Genomic DNA, 26379 nt, shown 5'->3' on the forward strand with positions numbered 1-26379 from the left:
AGTTGATTGCCGAAGCGTGCGTCTAAAGCTGATCTCTTTGAATGGCACAAAAAGCTCTATTTAATCCGGGTTGTATTTGGTTCGTTGTGAAGCTTTTTATCAGTCGCTTAAGGTTTGTGTGATTGACAGTTTGTCGTTGACATATGGCAAACATAAAAAAAAATTTTGTCTTATAATTGCCACTTCCCGGTTTGATGATGGCGTATATTTAAATATTTCACTTGTTTTTTTTAAATTTTGTTTAAATTTATATTTTATTCGGATCCGATCCGATCCGACGACAACGATCTTGTTTAAGTTATGAAGGTGATGATGAGACTACTAAACATCTTTTCGAGAAGTTTTGATGTGTGTTATTTTTCCAGGCCACAGAGATTTATTCTTAGTTTTTAATCTTTATTTTGAGATAAGATATCTTCTTAGCGCGTGTGATACGAAAAGTATATACCTAGATAATTCTAGTCTTTTGTTTTATTAAAAATGTATTATTTCATTTTTCTTCGCCTTGCTATTGTCTGACAAAAATGCCATACATGATAAACATCTCGTTAAAAAAAAGGTGTATTTAGGTTTGTTTTGTTTTTTTTTTTTTTCAAATTTTATTTAAGCTGGTTGTGTGACGCATTCAAAAGTTTGTTTGTCTTTTTTGCCACTTTGACTATACCATTTTTGACAAATTATTATTATCAATCAATTATGTCGTCATTTTTGCATATTTATCTCATATAAATTGCCGACAGAGCTGAATAAATAAAAGTTTCAGGTGGATGGTGTTTGGTTTTGTTTAGTTCATTGGTTTGGTAAATGCAGTTTTATTTTCTTAAATTCAAGAGAAAAGTTATGAATCAATCTCATGAAGCATTCCATCAATACAAAATTTATAAATGTTTGTTTTTGTTTATTTGATTTTTGTGTAAAACAAACAAAAACTGCAACTTTTAAACAAGAAAATAGACATTGGATAATTTTTTGTGGATTTTGTAATCGTGAGAAGTTTTTATTGAGTCAATACATTTTCATACGAAAATAGCAAATATTTAAATTTTTTTTTTTTTCTCCTTCAAATAATTTTTTGATATTATGAAAGAATAGACTTTCCTGAACCTAAATCTGGTTTTAGAAAAATTCTATCAGGTACCATTTTTGTAAAAATGATTTTTGAAAAATGTGGGTAGTTTCTAAAAAATCACCCTTTTAGATTCATTTGAACTTGTATAAAATTAAAACTGTTTGTCGCATTGAGCTCAAATTTGGTGGACTTATTCTTCATTATATGACCTATCGATTGACATCTTTTTTTTCTTTTACATAAATGTTTAAACATTTTTTAAAATACTGATTGACAAAAAAAGCAGACATTTCGAAATTCTTCACTTTTTAGTAAATCCTACATGAACAAAAACACCTTAATTAAGGAAAATGTAAAATATCAATGCCCATTATATTTAAAAAGTCAAATATGTAAAGAAAACCATAATAAAATACATTAAACAAAATTTGTACGTGTTTTGTAATTTTATATACTATTTTTCTATTTAGAAATATCTTATTTGTAATAAACCATTCGATAAACTGCCTTGTAAAGCTTCAGATTTGTTTCTCCTAGAAACAAAAGTATACTTTTGTTATAGTTTTTTATGTGCTGAGTTAGAATCCGAAAAAAATTCTATCACGTCAGTATTTTAAGATATTCGCATTAAAGTATCAAAAAATCAAGTTTTTTTTTAGAAAATCTCAAAAAAACTACTAACTCTCAAAAACCAGAGCTGACCGACATTTTTTGAGTTCAAATTCAAAATCAGGACACTAAAGTCCATTAGAAAAGTATACTTTTGCGTTGGGGAGAAAGATATATTAATTTTTAGAGATCAGTTTCTTTATGGTAAGATATGACAAACCTACTAAACTTACTTAAATTAAGATATCTCGGAGATGAAAAGAGATATTGAGAAGATTGAAACTGAATTTGAAAGAAAAAAATAAGTTCTTTCATAAACCATAACAATTTTAATTGAAAAAGATTACATTATGCCAAAATATTTCTTCGAAAAAAGCAAAAAAAAATGGGTTTTTGAGATTTTCTAACGGAAATATCCGATGAGTACCGATGAGATCCAAGATCGTTCAATTTACAATTTCATTATGAATGTGCACCATTTGATAGATGTCGAAGTAAAATTGAATTACCTTCGCAGGAATTCCTGTTTACAATTCATTAAGTCAGACTGAACTTTTGTACTTTTTTTTATATTTTAAGGTTTAATAAAAATGAAAAGCCTTTTATAACTTTTAGAAATATTTTTACTCATCTTTATATGTATAAGCTGTCGTGTTAATTCTATTATTTTCTACAATGCTTCAGAATTGTGTAAACCTTGAGTGTGTTCCAAACGCACAATGTTGGTATAGATTCTTCTTATCATCTAAAAGCCAAATTTTTCGGAGCCGTGATGAGTTCTCAAAATACTTGATGAGTTCTCAAAATACTTAAACTTTTTTTATACAAAAAAATTCAACCTTGAAATACATTTTTTTAAATACTATATGTATAACTCAGAAATTCTATATTTGTAAATTTTTGTTTAAACAGAATGGTAAGGTTCCTAAAAAATATGGAGTTACAAACTCATATATCATAGACTCTTATGTATGTATGGTACTAAAAAAAAAATAGAGATTTCTTTTATTTTATTTATTTTGTCGTACTGTTTACAAAATGACTTAAGGCCTTAAAATTAAAAAAGGTTTTGGTTTCTAGAAGACAACATTTTAAATCAGTTAAGTTAACCCTATCATTGTATTTGTTATCAAAAAGACAACAAAAACATATTTCAGAAGAGTGAGTGATTTATCTGATAAAAAAAAAAACATATTTTTACCTAAGTACCTTAAAAAGTTTCCTTTTCGTATACTTTTTCATTTTCTCACTTGAAAAAAACTTAAACTTCCTACCAAATGAGTCTTAATTTATGAAATTTGTTTCCAAATTATATATTATATATTTTACTTGACCTCATTTTTGAGGAAAAATCATTTTTCCTGGGACACGGGGCGTATGCGTACTTTTTTAATTGATTTTATTACTATTATTAATTTTTCTTTATTTTGTTCTATTTTTTTTTTTTGTGACTTAAATTAAGTACCTACCTACAAAAATCAAAAACATGTGCTCAAATAGCATCTGGAAGTTCAATTTGAAATTATTTGTTCAAGTCTTTTAACATAAAAATGTACCTACTTGAATATCTGTTCTGGATATATTTGCTTAAAAATGAATGCAGGGTGATTCCAATTCTTATACAGTATAAAATTCTGTATTGAAGAAATAAAAAAATTGATAGATCAGAAAAAAAGGAAATTTGGTCCAACGATCCGTCCATGAATGAATCAGTTGGTTAAAAATGATGATGAAAAGATTAATTTTTAATTTTTAGTTAATATATTTTTGTTTGAAGATTTTTTCAACTATTAAATTTACAATAATATTTAATTATCCTTAGATTTTAATTTGATAAAAAGAATTTTTATACTCTTTTTCAAAAACTAAACACGTTAGTAAGAAACAAATATTTGTAAGTTTGTGCCCTAAAATATTAACTTTGAATTAAACTGCGTTTTCGTCGAAAGTTCGTTATTTTTATACACTTATTTAACTGGTTTTGTTTAAATTTAGTTGACAGATTTTTACAGACATTGTGTATGCAAAATTTCAAAAGAAAATATCTCAAAAAGGCAAATAAAACCTAAATAAATTTAAAATTTTATTCAAGACAAAAAATCTAAATTTGTAATATATTCTACTTCAACACATTGCTAACCCATTTAGTACCAAATCACTGTTGTGTGTAGATATCCACTTTAAGAAAAAAAAATATAAACCCACATTATAAAGCAAACAATTTTAGAGGTTAAAATAATTTTATTGCTTTTTTGCTTGGTTTCTTTCTTTAAATCGTTAATAAAATAAATACCTTAACGACATACAGAATATTTAAATGTCAAAACTAATCAAAAAGTTTTTTTTTATAGAAATCAAAGTATATTTTTCTAGTGGTTTTTTGTGCGCTGAGCTTGAATCCGAAGTCAGAAAAATTCTATCACATCACGTTTTTGAGATATTACCATGCAAAACATCACAAAAATAGTGTTTTGGGCGTTCAAAATTCTATATCTGAAAAACTTTTGACGTTAGAGCTATTCTAATGCTAGATTAAAATTAAAAAGGTCAAAGACCATTAGAAAAGTATAATTAAGTTTCTATGGAAAATTATTTCTGGCCAATATCACTGGCATTTACCTACGGAAAAATCGATCTTAAAAATCGTTTTTTTGTTTTTTTTTTTCAATTTTTCTTAATATTTTCTAAAACAAAAGTATAGATTTTTCACACAATCTTAAATAATTAGTTTAAATCTAAATAATTGCATTCCAAACTTTTCAAAAATCAAAAGTTTTTTCGATAATTTTTTTGATTTAAAAATAGGCTATTTTTTCAAATTAAACTCGTCAAAAATCCAAAAATTTACTTTTTGCTCAAAAAACATTAACTATAGATAGAAAATACAACAAAGTAATTTTTGACCAAGTTTTGTTAAAATCCAACCATTTTTGTAAAAGATAAAAATAAAAAAATCGTATTTTTGCATTTTTTCAATATTTTTGAGGTTATATAAAAAAATGGATTGAGTAAGAGTTATAGACACTTTTACCTACAACTTTTGCATTTAACTTTTTTCGATAGGAGGTCTACTTTTGACAGAAATCGTAAAAAACCACGATTTTTGACACCCGCCCCGCTTTTTCGCCCACCCACCCCATTTCCCCCAATTTGTTTGTGGGCAATTTATTTTTCCCCTTTCATACACCACTTATCCTAAATTTCCCACCACCCTTATGCTTCTAATCATTTTTTTCAACTTTTGCCCTCTAAAAACCGGATTGGCACTGGACTACAAGTGCATGGAAAATTTATTCCAATTCAAACAATTGTTACCTATTTTATAAAGTTTTTAGTTCAATTAATGAAAACGTTAGAAATTGCTTTTGCAAATCGCAGCGAAACATCGAAAACATTCAATATATGTAAATAGCCGATTTCTATACCATATTTCAGCCTCTTTGAGTCAACACCCAAATTTATTTTATCAACATGAAATTTTAAGTAGCTTCAATATTCGTAAAAAACAATCTAACTTGAGAGGTAAGCTTTGAAAACAAAAATGCAACTAGTTTCCTTAACAGCATAAGAAGTGTAGTTTTGCAGTTTGAACCTAAAAATAAGTTCCTCACTTGAAAACACAACGCCTTTCGTTGAACAAAAAAAAAAAAAACAACTTTATAGTTAAATTTTTGAAAAAAGAATCATAAAATAATGTGAAAGAATACAATTTAAAATTTTTGTGAAAGGACATTTTTTCCTGGGACACGGGGTGTATGCGTACTTTTTGTATTCTATTCCATTTTCGATTTTTTTTTAGCAATATGAACATGTCTTTTCAATTCTTCAATTTTGTATTTAATACAATTAAAAAAAATTCGAAGATAATCCCTTCCTACATTAATAAAAAAAAAAACTGCAAGTATAATGTTTATTTCCTTATGGCCCAGAGTTTCAGTGCGAAAGTTAGAGCCGAGCTTACTCCTAGTTTTTTTTTTACATTAAATTATAATAGATTTAATTTTATAATTTAATTTTATTGTACTTTATTCTCTGCTGAAAAACTGTTTCTTGGTTTAACTAGAGTAACCATTCATTTGAAAAATTGTATTAGAACTTAAAAACTGTCCCAAATTTTGTATTATTTATTTAAATAATTTTATGGTTATAATTTCGTATTTTGAAAGTTTCAGTACATTTACAAAAATTGTTTATTATATTTTCTCTAAGATGTCATCATATTCAATTTAATGTAACTTCACTTAGCCTATAACAAGTGAAGAAGCAAGACGCTTCCTACTAAATCTCATTTGTCAAATTACGAAAAGTAATTTTTAAGTTATGATGGAACACATGGACATGGATTTGGATACGTATTGTAAAAATCGAATTAAAATAAAACAAATTGTTTTAATAAATAGGTGTAATGATAGTGTGTCACTATCAAGAACTGAAGACCGTATGGCGCGATGCTTTCGAACAGGCAAACATTTGAAGACCGTCCCAATCCTCCTGTTCTTGCTTCAACTACTCTATAAATGCAACTCGAAGCATTTCCAAAGCAAATTGATTTTATTTTTTATCAATTTTGAGTTCCATTTGCAAAATTTCCAAGATATCAATGCAAGGTTTCTTATTTATCTTAAATAAAAAATCATTTATATTATTTTGTACTGTATTTGTTTAAAAAAAAAATTGGATCATGTTTCCTAGGGTCTGTCACATTCATAAGGGAAAAATATTTTAGAGAAATGTGGATGTCTTACCCCTTATAAATGTTCATTTCACTTAGATAACATGCCCTACAAAAACTTATTCCAAAAAGAACTATATAAATACTGGTGACTCAAGAGGCTTTACTGATCTTGAGTAGTTTAACCGCCTACTCTTAACCTTCCTGCAAGTGCATGGAAAATTTATTCCAATTCAAACAATTTTTACCTACTTTATAAAGTTTTTGGTTCAATTAATGAAAACATTAGAAATTTCTTCTGCAAATCGTAGCGAAACATCGAAAACATTCAATATAAATAGCCAAATTTCTATACCATATTTCAGCCTCTTTGAGTCAACACTCAAATTTATTTTATCAATATGAAATTTTAAGTGGCTTCAATATTCGTCGTAAAAACAATCTAACTTGAGAGGTAAGACTTTGAAAATAAAAATGCAACTAGTTTACAACAGCATAAGAAGTGTAGTTTGCAGTTTGAACCTAAAAATAAGTTCCTCACTTGAAAACTCAACGCCTTTCGTTGAAAAAAAAAAAACAACTTCATATAGTCCGGTCAAATTAGACTCAAATAAGGGGTAGGATTGTTGGAAACACCATCATAAATTAAATCTAAAAAGTCCTCATCGATCCGAGGCCTGGAAAAAAATTTACGGGGGGTCAAAGGTCACAAAAACTGGTTTTTCGCGATTTTCATCAAAACTGTAAGTCTTATCAAACAATTTTCAATGCAAGAATTGTAGACCAGATTATAAAAAATAAAATGTACAATTTTGCCTTTTGGAAATGGTATAATTTATTACTGTAAGTGTTGCCATTGTTTTTCAATAATTTTTTTTTAGAAAACTGCCCCTCCCACCTAAACGGGGGAGATAGACCCCCCTCCGAAAGAAAAAAATGTTTGTATTGAGCTCCTCTACAAAAACCCGTTATCAAATCCTGGCGCCTAAGTTATCCTACTACGTGCTAAAACAACATTTTTGTTCTATACCTAAGTTCGAATTTCTGTATCTGGGTTGAAATCGAAAAAATTTTTTTTCTAAGCCAATTTTAAACTGATTTTCATAAAAAATACCTCGTTTAAATTGGAAATAAATATTATTTTAGAATATATTTTTAAAACAGCATGCTGTTGTGAAAATATATACTTTAATTTGATGTAGAAGTTGGATAAATGACGAAAAAAATGGAATTTTTGAACTTTGACAGCTTATAAATTCTAGGTGGTTTAACCGAGTTACATGTTTTATACATTGTTGAAAAGGTATATTTATCTTCTATTAGAAACTGTTAAAAAAAATGAAAAATGGGTAAAAATTTGACGAAGCTAGATTTTTTTCAATGGGTGAAGGTCAAAAAAACTGTTTTTTGCCCCTAACTCCAGATTTTGGGGGTGTTGGGATCTTTTTAAATACCGTTTCGTAATCTGTGCGACTAGCTCTACAAAACGTGATAGGTCTCCCCGCGCGTATATTTTAAAACCTCATTTTTGTAACACCGTGTTATTATACGTATATAAAAAGTGTCATGACACTTTTTTTCCTAAGACCCACAGTTTCTTAGGTATAACGATTCAAAAAGTTAAAAATATGGGGAAACCAAAAAAGAAATGGACATTTTCGCCATTTTTCCGATTGGGGCCCTTCTCCCGAAACCATTTCCCTGGTATTTTTTGTTTAGAATAGGTCCGAATATAATACAGGGTGTGCAATAGAGAATGGACAACCATAGAACGGCTGATAGCTACACTTATGATTGTTCTAAAAACAGTTAGAAAAAAGTTCTATCGCAACCAATTCATAAAATATTGGCTTTTTTTCGATCAGTGTATTTTAAATTTTATCATCTTATGTTTTCGTAAGTTGCGGTCTTTGACTCAGAAACAGCACTGGCCAACCAAATTAAACTTGTTTTGTCATAAGAACCAAAATATACTTTTCTGAAGGTTTTTTGGTTGCTCAATTCGAATCCACAGTCAGAAAAATTCTATTGGCGTTCGTTCTTGAAATATTACCGTTATAAAATACAGAAAAAAGGTTTTTTTTTTAAACTGTTATATTTCAAGAACGGAGGCTAATAGAATTTTTCTGACTGCGGATTCGAGTTCAGCAACCCAAAAACCTTCCGAAAAGTATATTTTGGCTCTTGTGGCAAAAATTCTGTGACCAGTGACTTAAACTTTAGATTAAGTTTAGTTTCTCTTTGGCTTATTAACTTAAGTTTAAGATATCTCGAGCAATAAAAGATATATCGGGAAAATTTAAACAGTTTTTGAAAGAAGAATATTTGCTCTTATAATCACCGTTACAAATTTGTTTTCAATGAATTACCCCACATAAAAACAGAACCTCGAAAACAGCCAAAATGACATTTTTTATCATTTTATAACAGTAATATTTCAAAAACGGAGGCCAATCTGACTTCAGATTCGGATTCAGCACCCCAAAAACTACTAGAAAAATATACTTTGGTTCGTGTGGCGAAAAAAAAGTTAAATTTTGTTGACCAGTGTTATTAGGGATTTAATTCTATTTTATTGTATTTTATTATCTGCTAAAAAATACTGTTTCTTTGTTTAACTAGAGTAACATTCATTTGAAAAATTGCATTAGAACTTAAAAACTGTCCCAAATTTTGTATTATTTATTTAAATTATTTTATAGTTATAATTTCGTATTTTGAAAGTTTCAGTACATTTACAAAAATTGTTTATTACATTTTCTCTAAGATATTCAATTTAATGAAACTTCACTTTAGCCTATAACAAGGAAGAAGCAAGACGCTTCCAACTAAACCTTATATGTCAAATTACGAAAAGTAATTTTTAAGTTATGATGGAACAGATGGACATGGAGATGGATACGTATTGTAAAAAATCGAATTAAAATAAAACAAATTGTTATAATATATAGGTGTAATGATAGTGTGTCACTATCAAAAACTGAAGACCCTTTCGAACAGACAAACATTTGAAGACAGTCCCAATAAAATGTCCGAATTCTGTATCGCGAAAACGAATAAACGTTTTCGAGTCTGCGAAAGGTTTGCTTCATGTAACTTGAAAAACGAAAGAATTTGTTCTGAATTCGTTGCACATTGTCGCAAGAATGCTCGTTTTCGTATCGTTTTTTATTGAATGTGGGCCCGTTCTTGCTTCAACTACTCTATAAATGCAACTCGAAGCATTTCCAAAGCAAATTGATTTTATTTTTTATCAATTTTGAGTTCCATTTGCAAAATTTCCAAGATATCAATGCAAGGTTTCTTATTTATCTTAAATAAAAAATCATTTATATTATTTTGTACTTTATAAATAACCTTATTTGTGATATTATTTTATTTGAATTTTTTTTTATTGAAAATACATTCCTAATAAATTTAAATAGATTTTTTTTTAAATAATTTTTAGCAACAATATATATACGCTATACGGGTAGGTACTATAAGGCATTTTTAAAATTATTATTATTAAATAAATTTACACTTAAAAAGAAAAACAATTACATACAGATAGAATTTTTTTTTGTATATAATTTTAAATTAATAATATTTTAAATCTTATAAATATATACATTAAAAATATTAATAAATTTTTATTTTTAATATTAATGTAATGCTTTTGTATAAAAAATAATTAACATTTAGTTTTTATTTTTAATTTTTTTTTCTACAGTGAGAGCGTTTGTATAATGTCTTTTTTTTTATTATTAATTTATTATTTTTTTGTTGTTGTTATTTTTGTTAATACTTATTAAATAGGACATTTTCTTATATATTTTTCTTGGTACTTAATCGATTTTTAGGAAACTTTGTTTTTTATTTTTTGTTTTGTGTCTATTTTACCTTCCATGTAAATGTCACATAATTTTGTAATGTTTCTATGTAATCATACACTAAATGACTTCATCAATTTTCTTTTTCTTGATTTGGCATACAAAGGAAGAATTTCGAACACCACAAATTAATTGATTGTGACATTCGTGTTAGCCAACCAATTGGCCGATGTATTGTTGTATAGTACACCGGAATTCCGGTCAAAATAATGGCGGTACCGACAGCAACTTCAACTGGCGATTGCAAACATGATGATATCACAAGGAAACTGCATGTGATCAGGAATATTACGGGAAGTATTAAATTTACCTAAAAAAAATTAATAAATTTAATTTTTTTTTAGACAATTATTATGCAAAGGACTTACTCGAATAGGCCTTTCGGTTTTTGGTTGCTTATAACGCAACCATAAAAGACCAGAAATTGACATCAAAGTGAATAAGGCTTCAACGTAACTAATATAGTTTATTAAGACATAAACGTCATTTATGAATAAAAGCACCAACGACAAAATACACTGAAAGAAAAAACATTTTTTTTAATAAAATTTGTACAAATTTAAATATTTGTAGTAAAATTTACCAAAAATATTAGTGATGGAATTGGTGTAAGGCAATTTACGTTAATCAATGATATCGCTGCTGGCAAATGTCCATTTCGTGCACCGACGAAAAATAATCGCGAAGAGGCGAAAATACCTCCATTTAACGAACCAAATGTTGAACAAGCTACGAAAAGAGGCATAATCCAAGCCATAAATCCTAACATCTTTTTGCCAAAGGTAATAGCAACAGCTTCGGATGCTAAAATTTCCTCAGTTGAAAGGACCGAAAAGTATGCAACATTTGTGACAACATAAATGATTGTGACGACGGGCATGGAGATGCAAATAGCTCGGGGAAGATTCCTATAACGAGATTTGATTAAATTGAGAATTTAAAAGATTTTATAAACAAACAAAAAATAAATATAAAATTTGGCAAACTGTAATTTCAGCCTAAAAGTATGCATCACTTTTGACAAATTTCGAATAAGCTAACTCCACAAAGTTTTAAACTTGTAGTAAAGCACTTTAATTCGAATTTATTACTGTTTAAAGGCTTTTTAAAGGCTGTTCAGAAAATATTGCATAATTTTAGGGGCAAATGCTTTACAAAAATTCCAAAATATTATTTTTTATGTTTTTTTCGGAACTAAGACAAATCTTGTCAAAATATCCTACAAATTGCACGAGTATTTGCCTAAATTTTGTTACAATTTTTGTGTTTTATTCTTTTGGTCAGACTAACCTAAAAGGATCTTTCAATTCCTCTGTAACGAAATTTAAATAATTCCATCCAGAATATGAAAACAGTCCATTGTAAAATGCCAATGCAATAAATCCTGGTGATTTTAATGATCCTTGCATAGGATCAGCCCATAATTCAGTATTTCCACTAAGTAAATACCATGCACCAGCAGCAACAATAACTAGCAACGCCAAAATTTTTGTTCCAGTAAAAACATCTGTTACACGTGTCACCCATTTTACATTATAACAGTTAATTGCTGTTAGAACACCTGCAATAATAAAACAAAACAAAAATAAGAATAAGTATATTCGATCATAAATCATTTTTTTGTTATCTTTGAAAAATTCAAAAATAAAATATATATTTGCATTCTCACATGTTATGACAGCAGCTAGCAACTGTACAGATTCTACAGGTGCCTCACATGATGGCCGGAATGGTTGCAACAAATATTGGGCAAATGTCAATGCAGTGATGGCATTCCCCGTTGGAACTAATACAAGGAGCGCCACCCAAAGGTAGAGGAATGCAGGTAGTGGCCCAAAGGCCACTCCTATGTAAGCGTAATCACCTCCAGATTTTGGAATCATTGTGCCTGGAAATAATAATTTGGATTTATTGTTAATTTTGTTTGCATGTTTTGTTATTGAAGTAAAATAATAATTTAAGATGAAAGAAAGAATTTATATGAAACATAATCTCTAAGGAATGCAAAATCTGTCAGTTAAATATAAAAATTTAGGGATAGGTAGCTTTTAAATCATATATATATGCAATCGTGCCAAGACCCTACCTGAAATTAAATTTCTGAGTTATTTTATCTCAAGCGTATTAAAGATTCTAAAACAAATCATTTTTGTGGTACAAAATGGTATAAAGGTACAATTCGGTCTCGGGGATAAATTTTAGGTCTCTTCTATTCTTAAAAATTAATTATACGCACGCAAGAATCAAGGGGCACGGTAGTGCCCAGCCAAGTTCTCTAGCAACTTTGGCACTACACCCTTATTTACAGGAAACAACTCAGGCCATTTCGACCCCCCTCTAACTTCCACACCAAAGGTGCAAAACTCGCTACATTTGTTGAGCTGGTCAAAACCAAACACCTTACAAAACTTCAGCCTCCTACGATGAGTAGTTTCTGAGATATAGAGCTTCAAAAAAACCGTAACTGACTCACTGACTCACTGATTCACTGACTCACTGACAGATCATCAAAATTATGGAGAACTTCCCGACATCGTAGAAACTTGAAATTTTACACGGTGATAGGACTTGTGGTGTATAAAAAGGACAAAATTTTAAATTTGAGAATTTCAGCCAGGGGGCGTGGCAAACGCCCATTTCCCCTGAATTTTCATAAAATATTATAGAGCACTTCTGATTATCGTAGAATCTTGATATTTGGTGGAATGGTAGAGATGGTAGTTTATACATAGGAAAAAATTTAAAGTTTGAGAATTTCAGCCAGGGGGCGTAGCAACCGCCCATTTTCACTGAATTTTCATCAAATATACCTAGAGATTTTCAATTCTACAGCTATACCTTGCAAAATGTAGTGAAATCACAACACAAACATTCATGTTAAAAAAAGAGCCAAGTTCTCGTATGTTGAAATTATGCTGGCACAAAAAGTATTGAGATGTAAAAGTGTACCAAGTTTTAAAGTTTGGGTTCAAATTCGTATCAATAAAGTTTTGATTGTTTACATGGCAATTTTTGAAATAACTTTAAAAATCGGTAATTAAAAGAAAAATTGTCAAGAGAACAATCAAAATTTTATTGATACGAATTTGAACCCAGGTAGGCTACTTTTGAAGTAAAGGCTTTTTCAGGATTAGATTAAAACGGCCCTAACTTCAAACATGCTCTATCTTCATAAAAGTGAAACGTTGATTGCAATGGGCGGGCTCCAAAAAACCTACCAGAAATGAAGATTTTTATAGTTTGTAAGATCTCCCTAATGAGGTACCTACATATATTTTTTCGACCCAGATAAGTATCGTTATATCAAAAAACCTAAATTGTTCAAAATGTCGTTTTCTAAGTACAATTCATAAGCCGCCAATATTACCGAATTAACCACTTCAACTCTAGCTGCCATCAAAAGGCAGTTATAGGAGTATTTTCCAATTTTCAAAGTTTAATGAATTTATGGTTCTAAGTCGTGTTTTGAAACAATATTCATCAAAAGCATTCTTTTTATGTTTTGAAAAAGTAATTTCTTAACTCTTAAAAAATCAAAACAATGACGTTTTAAGATTTCTTTCCTCGCATGTTATCGTTTATAAAATAATACCTACAAGCAAAACAAAAAAATGCATGAGATGATTTTCACTTAATTATATTTAAACTATTTCTTAATCATTAATTCAAAATTAACGCATTTAACAAAAAAAAAAAAATTGTTAATAAAATAAGGAAAAATTAAATTCACTTCTTTGTTTTAAATACTTGACATTCTTTTTTAAATACTTTACTTTTTACTTGCGATATAGGTACTATATATCAAGTTATGCATTCGTACAAAAAAAAAAGTTGAGATAACATTTTTCCATGACATTACGATGGTAGAGAATGCCAAAAAAGTGGGTCCCGGAAGTTCATCTGTCTGTATGTCTGTAGGTCTGTCAGTCTGTCTGTCTGTATAAGGAGCTACAGCCTAAACGGATGGACCGATTAATGTCAAACTTGGTATGTAGCGTTATTTGGCGACTCTCCAGAGGGGTTTTTGGAATTAATTTTTTTGGACCAAAAATAACGGTACTTGTCATATACCGATTTTAGTAAAATTGAAATATCTCGAAAACGGCTCCAACGATTGTGTTTAAAAAATTCAAATGTTAGTTTCAAGCTAAGGTTTATATTTCAATGAAAATTTTTTTTTTTTTGAAAATCATTATTAACGGTACCGGCCATAGAACCGTTTTTTTTTTTCAAATTCGAATATCTCTGAAACTTCTTATTCGATTTCAACGAAACTTTTTGTGAAAAAGCATTTATATAATTTAAATATGAACCAAAAATTAAATTTCCAAAAAAATAATTTTTGGATTTTTAAAAAAAATTTGAAAATTTTTTTTTGAAAAATCAAATTTTCGAAAACGGGACATTGAATTTTTTTGAAATTTTGTTTTTAGATGTTGATTAGTGATTTCTACAAAATGGCATACCAATTTTATTTTCAAGCTTTTTTTCCAAAAAATTATTTATAAAAAATTGTTTTTTTAAAAAACGGCTCTAACGATTTTGAAATTTTTTTTTCTAAAAATGCACGTTAATATATCAATCAAAACTGCATACTTGTTTTGGAGGGCAATTCAATTTCAGATTTTATTTTATTTTTTTTTTTAAACGAATTTTATTTTTTTTTTCAAATTTCTATATAAAAAGTCCTAAAAATTTAAGCAACTTTAACTCCAAGAGCAAGTTCGTGCGACCCAGTCGTGCATTTTATTTAGTTTAGTGAACTGGCTGAATTTTTATTTTGGAGATGACTGGGATTGATTTATAAATAGCTGACTTTCTCATGTAAGGCCAAAAAGTTAAAATTGTATGAAACACAAGGAATATTAAAAAAAAATATTAATTATCTACATAAATTTTGCATTTTTATGCGCAGAAAATTTTTTATTTGCAATAACATTTTTAAATGCAAAATATTCTTATTTGCAATAAGAATTTTATTTTCAATGCAGTTTTATGTGGAATAAAAAAAATGTTTTATTTTACATATGTATTTGCAAAAACTTTTTTAATGATTTTTTTTTTTACAATAAATGTTTTTTTTTTTTAATTTTTGATGGAAGGCAAATTCTTTGAAGAAAATTATTTGCAATAAATATTTTTTTAATGCATTTTTTAATTGATATTTTCATAACCTGGGTTCTAGGTGACTTTTTTTTAACGAGGAACATGCCAAACCAATTGTGCTTTGTGTATTTATTTTGTTTATATCAAAAAAAGATATACAATATGTATGTAGATAACTTAACAGAATGTAAACAAATTAAATGTACAATTTAATTTGATCTCGCATGTCCCTTGCGCATTTTTTATACATCCATGGAGTTTGGTACATTCAATAATTCAAAAAATGTCGTTAAAATGTAGGTACTTTTTCCCTATATTTTCTTTTTTTTTTTAACCATTAAAACTGGAAAGAATGTGAAGAGGTAATTAATTATTTAGATCATTACTTTCAAAAGCATGTTCTACAATATTTTAATAAACATTTTGGCAATTATCATATTTATACCAAACACCACAGACATACATATATATGAAAATCCTTTGATTCTAGTCATAGTTTAAAATTTAAGATTAAAATTGTGCTGATAAAAAAAAAAAAACAATAAATAGTTTTCGACATGAAAGTTACAATTTACTACAAGAACAAGTTCGTGCAATGCAAACTTAATTTTTGTTTTATACTTTGATCATTTTCATATGATAAAACAAGTTCTCCATATTTGATTATAGTTTTCTGCTTGACAAATACTATAATGACTTTTATGGCAACATGTGGTATGTGCATTGGATGACATAGATTCTTGAATGCACGTTTCTTGTATTTTTTATGTAGACAAAAATCTATAAAAAACAAAATAAATATGTAGTATAATATTGTATTACAGTGATTGTAAGGTACTTTTTTTTTGTTTTACAAAAAATACTACGAAAATAAGGTAATATGTTATTTAAAACTCATTTTAAAAAAAATATTGCATTGGCAACTCGCCAATTTCATCAAACAGAAATTTGTAATCTTTTTTAGGGAGTAAAAAAGTAAGAGAGTATGATTTGATGGTATTAACTTTAAGTACTTATCATAATAAAGTATAAACATTGCCGAATATTTTAATTGCCTCTCTTTAATATTAAAAATTTTAAGAGAAGAGTGGGTATATTTTATTTGTTTATACGACAACATTATTGTGGTAGCAATTTTAGTATTGACATACAAAACAAGCACGTTTCTGTATATACTTTACGTTATTTAGTCAGAGATTTTCATGGTAATTCATTTTTTTTTTTTTTTTGTTTCTTGTACCTATATAAAATGAGAATTTGTACTTTTACAAAGAAGAATTCTTTTGTGTCTTGTTTATAAAACATAATTACCATAATTATTCACGATTTTTTTTTATGCAAGTAATTTCAAATGAAAATTATAAATAGAAAATCACAATTTGTATTTACTGTGAAGAAAAAATGAAAATTTTTGTAGGTAAATTTTCTTTAAGTTTTTAAAAAACGAATTCCTGATTTTCAAATAGAGTTAATTAAACTTGCCCCCTTTTTTTACTTTTATTTAGAGTTTTCATACTGAAAAATCCAACCCTTAAACAATATACCTAAAGGAAATTATTTGATAAATTGTACCTATTTTCTCCTTATTTCATTGTTGCAAACAAGTAAAAGAAATAATCAAAATTTTTGTATAGTAAGGAAATTTCTTAAAATGGGAACCTTCACAAATGAAATACCTAAGTATAAATTTATTTCTATCAAGATGTTGCACAATTCCATCTTTAACCAGAATACCAGACACTAAAAAAAAAGATTCTCAGACCAGTACAAGTTATTTGAAAGACATTTACATAATAAATTACCCTTAGTGATTTTTTCACCTCAGTTTTTTCATAAAATAGTTCTAATGAACAGAAAAACCAGTTCTACTACATGCACCTGGGAAGTACCAAACTGATAGTTACTTAGTTCCTACTCAAACGTTAGACGCATGCATTCCTTAAAATATCGAATTAATGCAGGGTGTTTCACAGTCACCGCCACAGATGAAAAAGTGGTAATTAATTCGAGAAAATTTTTAGGAAATTATCTCAATTTGGCTTGTTTTCGAGTTAAAAACATTTTTTATGTTTTTCGATTTGGCTTAACTAGAATGGCTCAATTTTTGGCAAACTTCATTTGTTTTATTCGAAAACAGAATTATTAATAACTTGTCTCAGAACTTTATCCTGATTTCCCTGAAATTTTTATCAAAGTTCATTTTAATTATTTTGTATTCTTATTATTTAGTTTTTTTACTTTGGCATCATTTTTTTTTTAGAAAAATACGTTATGGAGTAGCGAATAATTTATTTTCTTAAAATAAGTAAACCTTATAAACAAATAAAAAATAAAGTAAGAATTTAAAAAAAAAATTACTGTGGGACACCCTGTATAACAATTAAACATGACATTTGGATTCATACATATACTAGCTGACCCGACGGACTTCGTTCCGCCATTTTTTGTATTTATTTTTAATTTTCGACTTTATAATTAGTTAACATTTTAAATGAAAAAGGGAATCAAAACTTGAAAAGTTAGTAAAATGAGTTTAAAAATATTCACTTTTAAACTTTCAGCAAAAGTGGCCTATGTAAAATATGGCCAAAAAACTTGATACAAAAAACTTGTTTTTCCCGTTATTCGGTCAAAAATCATTTTAAAAATTCAAATTTTGTACATGCATGCCCATGATTGAAACCTATATTTCCTATAAGTTTGAGATTTTTTGCAGACTTTAAAAAATTCCAAAAAAATAAAAGACTACTCAAAAATGTCCCTAAAAATTAGGTTGTTTTTCAAAAATTTTTATTTCAAAATACAGGGCCTATGAAAAAAATCCGTTTTAGACCCCTAATTTTTTTTTTTAATATCTTTCTCATGGTGTAACTCAAATTTCTGTGCAAAATTTTGCGTACCTCTAATTAGTCTTTTGTCGAAGATCTATGACTGCAAAAAAACCTTCACAACTTGGTTTTGAAATTTTTTTGAATTTGTTCAATACCTTTTTTAATTATTGAATAAATTTGTCTATCATTTAAAAAAAAAGTCAACTCTTTACGACTTACCGTTTAGAAAATAGCCTCTTTTTTCAATGTCGTGTTACCCCTATTTACCCTATAAAATCTTTAATTTTTTTTTGCCTTAAACCTTCTCCTCTTATACCTCTTTGATTAAAAAAGAAAAATTAAGAAAATAAGTCAGCCGGTGTGGCCGGTTAGCGAACGTACACAAAACCAAACTTTAATATATATAATAGATTCATGAAAATATAAAAAAAAAGGGTCTTACAGTTCCGTGTTTAGTTAGCTGACAAAACTGAACTAATTTAAAATCGAAAAAAAAAACTTTGTATTGAAAATTAAGTCCTTTACACCGAAAAAAAAAACAATATCAATTTATCATTTTTTAAATATCAAATTAACTTTTTTTTTTAAATATTATCAAAAAATACTGAAAAATGTGTTTTATGACAATTAAAATATCAAAACAATATTTTTATTATAAGGATAATATTTAAATATCACATTTTTGAAATTTTTTTTTGATATTTACTTATCAATTTATCATATCAATTTTTCATCTGTTTCTCATTCCAAATTATTGAAAAATATTAAATAAAAAACTCTTAATTTGTACTAATTTATGTTTTTTCGACGTAAAATGTATGAATTACTGAGAAAATATGATCGGCAATAAAAAAATCTAGTCAATATTGATAATTTAAATTTTCAAAGTTAAATCTTCACTATCAACTTAAAATTAAAAAAATTTCATAATGATATGATAATCATATCATATCATATCATTTTTTGGTGTAGAAAAATTAATGGTCTTAAACAAAAATACATACTTCGAAAATTCCCAAAAAATTGTTTTAAAACCCCTTTTGGAATATATTTATTGATGCAATTTGATTAAAAACAATATCCTAGTTTGTTTTAATCTTGGAGAAATTTGAAAATTTAAAATAATTTTCAAAATTTCTTTAAATAATTTTTATAAATTCTCACTTAAAAAAAAATTTCATTTTCCTTTAAAAAAAAAAAAACACCTGTTCACTATAAGATATTGCTCTATGTAAATAGGTACATAAATCCACTTGTTTACAAAAACTACCTACATAATAGATATTTGTCCGAGAAGGGAAACATAAAATTGAGGTTATGTAAACACATTTTCGGCAACTTACATAGTTCTAAAGTTAAATATCGAAATACACACAAAACACCATAATTGTACCTGTACCTTACATAGAAAAAATGTTTCACATAATCCGTTTTTAGTAAACATCCAAATTTTATTGACATGCTTCATGGCCAATTTATTGTGTCATAAATCAATCTATTAAGCAATTGATATTTTTTTTTCTTACTATTTTTCTGTCTACGGAAATAGTTTACTTTGTATGAACACATGGCAAGGTTAAGGTAGGTCTGCACACACAAAAAGAAAACAATTGATAGATATATTTGGTGTTTTTTCTCCAGATCAATTAGTTTTATTTTTTTCTTACCTTAACTTAAAATTTTTGGAAATATACAAAGCAAAACAGCATACTTGATGGAGAAAAACATCACACAAGTCAAATACCTACTACCTATTCAAATACAATTTTATGTGGGTGGTATTTTTTACTATAAACATTTAAAACGTGTTAGCAAAAATAAGTTAAAAGTAAGCAAAACTCTTTAAAATTGAAAAAAAACTGTCTAAATAGTACATCTGGCAAATAAAAATAGCATAGAAGTAGAAGGTAGGTACTAAAAATAACGTTTTTCAGAAAGAAATTAACTCAGGTGGTCTTAATTTAAACAAAGTAATATTGTTTTTTTTTTTTTTTAAGTTTATTTAATATATGCTATATTAACAAAAATACCACCCCCAAGACACAACTAGAAAGTACCTACATTGAAAAATTATAATCAGATAATGTCTGAATCAATCTACAAAATTTTCAAACAAGCCAATTATAACTGACGACTTTTGATGAAAATAAAGTTGGTAGAAATATTCTACTTGCAGAATTATAAATTCGTATGATAAGTGTGCCACAAACCACATTCCTTAATCATTCTATTACTTATAGACTTCACTTTTACTTAAAAAAGGATATTATGAATTAAAAACCCAAATAAGGTGAAGAATTTCAAAACCTCGTTTATGTGCTTGAATTGTGTAATTTTTGTTCCACTCTTTTAGGGAAATGTCTAAACAACAAGTTTGCATGGTTGAAAAAAAATACTCCTGCTAAACCAAAACGTACTAGCTAGAATTAAAATAAAATAACTAACTGACTAAGTTATAAGTATGCCAATTCGAGCTGGCAACAACTTTTGAATACATTTAAATAATAAATACTCTCTTGTATTAATTTATTTATTTTTTTTTTTATAAGGAAAATGACTGCGGTATGCCACTGCCACATTTTACTACTCATATCTATACAAAATAATAAACATTAAAAGTTGTTTTAAAGAAAGAATTCAAAAAAAAAAAAAAAAATCGATATGCATTATGGAAATTATCATATAATTGTGTATTTTGACTATGGTTTCGGTGTCTATTTGACTGATAAGAATTTTTTTGTTTTGTCGTTACTCATTCAAGGTTGTATTTTAATAGATATGATTTTGTATAGAAAGAAGGAAGTGAATATTTTTGTTTGGTAAAATAATATTGGATTTTAACACGTGCTAAGTTTATTTTTATAGTTTTTAAATATAATAACGAGTCTAATACAAAATTTAGATCAATATTTAAAAATAAAAGCCTATTGACTTTTATTTTTAACTGCCAACATTAATTAAAATTATTCAAGGTCATATTTTTTTTTTTCAAAAATCACTTTGGTTGTTTTTTTTGTTAATTGATTTCATATAATATCATGAAAATTATTGATTTCGAAAACGCACATTTACCTTTCTACAAAATACCCATTTCTAGAGAAAAAAAATTTAAAGTTATCATATTTATTTTCCTATTGCTATTAATTTTTTTAAAAAATTAGCAGTTACTCCAAATAAGTTAAAATACGGGAGTAATTGTTTCAAAATGAGTTGAATGGCCAATACAAAAATACAGAACAAAGGGACTTTATTCATCATTATAGTCAGTCACGTTTGATTATATTATCTTTAGTTCTATATTTCTATGAATGCATAAATTACCATTACATATACCTTCATTCACCAGGTAACTATACCTTACCTTCGCTCTACTGTAATGGGGTTTCCTTACAGAAGCAGAACCTGTTTTTGCAAATCATTAGGTATTTTTCATAAGAAAACTTAAGCTTAAAAAGAAATTACTTGGGGAAATAAAATGCATTTTGTAGCTTTTTACCTAGAACCTGGGAAAAAATTGATATGGTAATTTTTTTTTATAGAACTAATTAAATTCCCGTTTCATTTCGGATTTTTCTTTTTTATCATAACATATTAAGAAGAATACATCTGCACAGACAAAATATATATTTTTAATAAAATTATAAAAACAACCTTAACGTTAATATATTATATAATGCTAAAAAATTGTTTCCCAAGTTCTGTCTATCCATCTACCAGTTTTACGGGTTGTAGACTTAACATTTGAAACTATTGTTTCCAAACTTCTTTAAAATGACTTATTCTTAAGAAGGAAAGTAGGTACAAATTTTCAACTTTAATTTATTAAAAACCTAATATTTTTTAAAAAAACTTAATGAGCAAAGTTATTATACCATAGGAAATGTAATTATCAGTGTATACTATGGTTAGGGTGGTTTGCTTTTGGTGAGCATTTTTATTTTTCACTTCTTTTTAAAAATTTTGTTGGTCATACTCAACACAAAATTCCAACAAATACGAGCTCTTAAAATTAATACATATTATGTACTCGCCCTCCATTGTGAAATACACGTTAGTTTGAGTTTTAGTTTTTAAAATTTGTAAAACTCAACTGCATTCAACGAGCCAAAACGAAAGTTAGTCAAGATTAAATGATTTATAAAAGTGTTTTTACGACGTAACTTTAACTTGCACCAGTCAGGCAGGACAGGCCACAAAAGCTATTTTTTCATTGCTAATTCCGTATTATTTCAGAAATGGCTAAATCTACAGTAAAAAATATAAACGAATTGAATACTTCCTTTCCTTTTGGGTAAAAATGTAAATGACAAAGGTGAAGCTCATCCAATTTCCTACAACAAGAAGTTTTGATAGCTGAATCTCTATTAATTTCTCAAGACAATAATACAATTTTTTTATAATCTTTAAATTTTAATTATATTTCTTATGAAATTCAAATAAAAATAATCTTTAGTGGATTTTTAAAAATCCTTAGCGTTTTGAGTAATTTTTAACTTAAAAACAGTGAAGCATTTTATTTTTAAATTTTATTAAATTTGTATAAAAAAATATATTTTAAAATTATAAAAAACACTTAAAAGAGTTGAATAGTCTTTTACTTATTCGTATTCCAAAACCAAAAGAGCCTAAAACAATATAAAATCAATAAAAAAACATATTACTAAGTGAAAAAAAAAATTGCACTTAAAAAAATATATATCGCAACTGAAAAAAATTTGCGTTAAAAAAAAAATTATTGCAACTGAAAAATGTTTGCATTAAAAATAAAATATTTTTTGCAACTAAAAATAGGGAAGAGTGGGGCACATTTGAACACTTTTTGCTTTCGCCACTGCTTGAACGAAATATGTTCGTTTTCTTGATCTGTAAAGTTTACTAACATTGAACAGTAACATTGAACTTCGATTTCAAAGAACATTTGGTTAGTTAAACAAACTATTTATATTGAATTTTGATGTTTAAAAAATATAGGCTCTTATGTTCAAAAGTGCCCCATGTATGGGGCAGTTTTGAACATGGAAGGGGCACTTTTGAACAGCAGTATTAGTTTCGTTGTAAGGAATAAATAATACTTAACTTTTTATTAGTTTTTTAATAAGAACATACAAAAACTCCAAATTGATTATTATATCATATTCAATTAACCAACAAATAATAAAAACTCAGAAAAAATAACATTAAAAATAGTTATCAGTTCATCACATTTATAAGTTTAAAAGAAAAACAAAAACCGAGAAAAATTCATTTAAAATACATCTTAGAAAAATGATATTCATACCATTTATGCTTCTCAGAGTAAAATAGATTAATTTTCAATATACATAGATCAGGCTTGTAAAAGAATGCAATCTTTTGTGAATGCAGTCATTGCCATTCAGTTACACAATCCCAACAAAAGATTGCATTCATTGACTTACACTTGAGACTTAGACTTCAAATTTTGCAATCACCAATCATTTTCCATGAAATGATTGCAATCTTTTTTTTTTCCCAATCATTTGACTGCATTCAAATGATTGCAGTCTTTTGGGACTGCATGCAGTCTTTGCATTCTTTTTGCAATCATTCCATTCCTTGGCAGTCTTTGCATTCCTTGGCAGTCTTTTGCATTCATTCGCATTCCTTGGCAGTCTTTTGCATTCATTTGCAGTCTTTTGCATTCATTTGCATTCTTTTGAATTCTTTTGCATTCTTTTGCATTCTTTTTGCATTCTTTTGAATTCTTTTGCATTCTTTTGCATTCTTTTGCATTCTTTTGAATTCTTTTGCGTTCTTTTGCATTCTTTTTGCATTCTTTTTGCATTCTTTTAACGCACCCACACCAAACGTATGGATTTCACAAAAATTTTAACATTTTTTTAGTTCAAGGATGAATTTGATAGTTTTAAGAATTAAGTTCAACTATAGTATCAATGTCTGTGCAGGAGTAATAGTATAGTCAAATAAAGTGAAAAAGGGGTAAGCCTCGGAATGAATTCTAATAATAATATTTTTTTTTTGCTTAATATCTTCGTTTTGGCATTCTATAACTTACCTCAAAAATCTCATGTTCGGAGGTCGTGATTTTTAAGGCCAAACAACAAAATTATGATTTTCGAAATGAGCAATAATAGACAATGGTATTATTCAATAATGAAAAAAAAAAACTAAAATCCAGGAAATCTGACGTCTCTAAAAAAAAGTTTTAACTCTTTTTCATCTTTCAACCTATATTATCAAAACACTTGCAAACTTACTACCAAAAAACCTTTAAAAATTATGGTAGAGTAACCAAATTTTGCATGAAGGCTTTTATATCCATTAATCATTAACAATCATAACAAAAACATATCTCTGAAATCATGTATCATATGTTTATATAATACCATTGTGGTTTGGCCTTAAAATCACGACCTCCGAACATGAGATTTTTGAGGTAAGTTATAGAATGCCAAAACGAAGAGATTAAGCAAAAAAAAATATTATTATTAGAATTCATTCCGAGGCTTACCTTGATACCTACTATAGTTGAACTTAATTCTTAAAACTATCAAATTCATCCTTGAACTAAAAAAATGTTAAAATTTTTGTGAAATCCATACGTTTGGTGTGGGTGTGTTAAAAGAATGCAAAAAGAATGCAAAAGAATTCAAAACAATGCAAAAGAATGCAAAAGAATGCAAAAGAATTCAAAAGAATGCAAAAGAATGCAAAAGAATGCAAAAGAATTCAAAAGAATTCAAAAGAATGCAAAAAGAATGCAAAAGAATGCAAAAGAATTCAAAAGAATGCAAATGAATGCAAAAGACTGCAAATGAATGCAAAAGACTGCAAATGAATGCAAAAGACTGCCAAGGAATGCAAATGAATGCAAAAGACTGCCAAGGAATGCAAAGACTGCCAAGGAATGGAAAGATTGCAAAAAGAATGCAAAGACTGCATGCAGTCCCAAAAGACTGCAATCATTTGAATGCAGTCAATTGATTGGGGAAAAAAAAAGATTGCAATCATTTCATGGAAAATGATTGGTGATTGCAAAATTTGAAGTCTAAGTCTCAAATGTAAGTCAATGAATGCAATCTTTTGATTGAAGTCATTAAAGATTGCATTCAAAAAAGATTGCAATCTTTTACAACTCTGACATAGATATATTTCTAGACATTAAATCCAAATGTTAACAAAGCGGATGTTCTTCATGTATCAGGAGCATTAATTGGTGTAGGTAGCTTGACTTTAATTTCTATAACGCTTAAGCGGTATATAATCGAGTTCTCATCGAGAACAGTCTAGCAGAACTTGAAGAATTCAGGGCATTTTTTTAAATCTTCAATTAGTGTACATATTCCCGTTTTTTCTTTAATTTTTTCCCACAAATACTGGTTTCATTATTTTTTTTTATAAGAACATTACGATTTATTAAATAAAACACATTCAAGTGTCCTTAAAATATCTGATACAAACTGCTCGGGGCGGTTTTGAACATGTTCAAAACTGCCCCAACTGTGTCAACGACATAAAATGTTGAATAAATATTTAACATTAAGATATTCATTCAAAAATTCACCGTCAATTAGTTTAAAATTCATTAACCATTAACAAAAATTGTATTGCGTTTTGAAATCACGTACCAATTTTTTTTTTAAACTCTTACAACTAAAAAACTGAAGTAACGCAAAACCACTATAAAAATCACCTTCCACCTATAAATCTGAAAGCCAGCCGAGATAACGATGGAAAGTCATTGACATTTATGGATATCGTGTTTACGGGTTCAAATATCGAAATACTTCTAAAAAAGATTTATATACTAAAATTTTATATGCAGTGTTCAAATGTAGAGTAAAGTCGGGTATTGTGGTATACATGTTTCTTTTTGGAATATATTTCGAAAAATATTGAATCAAACTAATCGAAAATTTGTGAAGATGTATATTATTTCCATGTTATAAATGTTTTGCAGTGGTTTTTCGTTTCAGAAAAAAAGTTTTATATTAAAATGTGCAATGACCTCGAAAATGCCACATCTGGAAAGTGGAGGGTAATGTGGTATACTCTTTTCCAATACAATATTATATATTTTGTGAGTGTCTTCATTTTTGAAATAACCAAGAAAGATGTTTTTATTTGTTTTTATTTGTTTTTATTAAGAATGAAAGATAAAAACACAGAAGATAACTTGTGTTTTGTTGAATTTAAGGTAAAATTTTAATTTCATTGTTGGCATAATCTAAAGGAATTTAC

At 27.6% G+C, this 26379-nt stretch overlaps 1 protein-coding gene across 3 annotated transcripts in view; it reads right to left on the bottom strand.

The window, feature by feature from the left end:
* Nucleotides 1-10041: 10041 nt before the first annotated feature.
* The window catches only part of LOC129918579 (Y+L amino acid transporter 2), a 38864-nt gene continuing 22526 nt past the window's right edge, over nucleotides 10042-26379 (bottom strand). For all 3 annotated transcript variants that reach the window (XM_055999195.1, XM_055999197.1, XM_055999196.1), the window contains 5 exons: nucleotides 11892-12110; nucleotides 11513-11783; nucleotides 10806-11130; nucleotides 10591-10740; nucleotides 10042-10532 (listed from right to left, as the gene is read on the bottom strand). In XM_055999195.1, coding sequence (XP_055855170.1) covers nucleotides 10296-10532; nucleotides 10591-10740; nucleotides 10806-11130; nucleotides 11513-11783; nucleotides 11892-12110 — 1202 coding nt within the window. In that variant the 3' untranslated portion in view covers nucleotides 10042-10295. The remainder of the gene's footprint in view (nucleotides 10533-10590; nucleotides 10741-10805; nucleotides 11131-11512; nucleotides 11784-11891; nucleotides 12111-26379) is intronic.

Source organism: Episyrphus balteatus, chromosome 4 (genome assembly GCF_945859705.1).
Source record: "Episyrphus balteatus chromosome 4, idEpiBalt1.1, whole genome shotgun sequence".
Taxonomy (NCBI): domain Eukaryota; kingdom Metazoa; phylum Arthropoda; class Insecta; order Diptera; family Syrphidae; genus Episyrphus; species Episyrphus balteatus.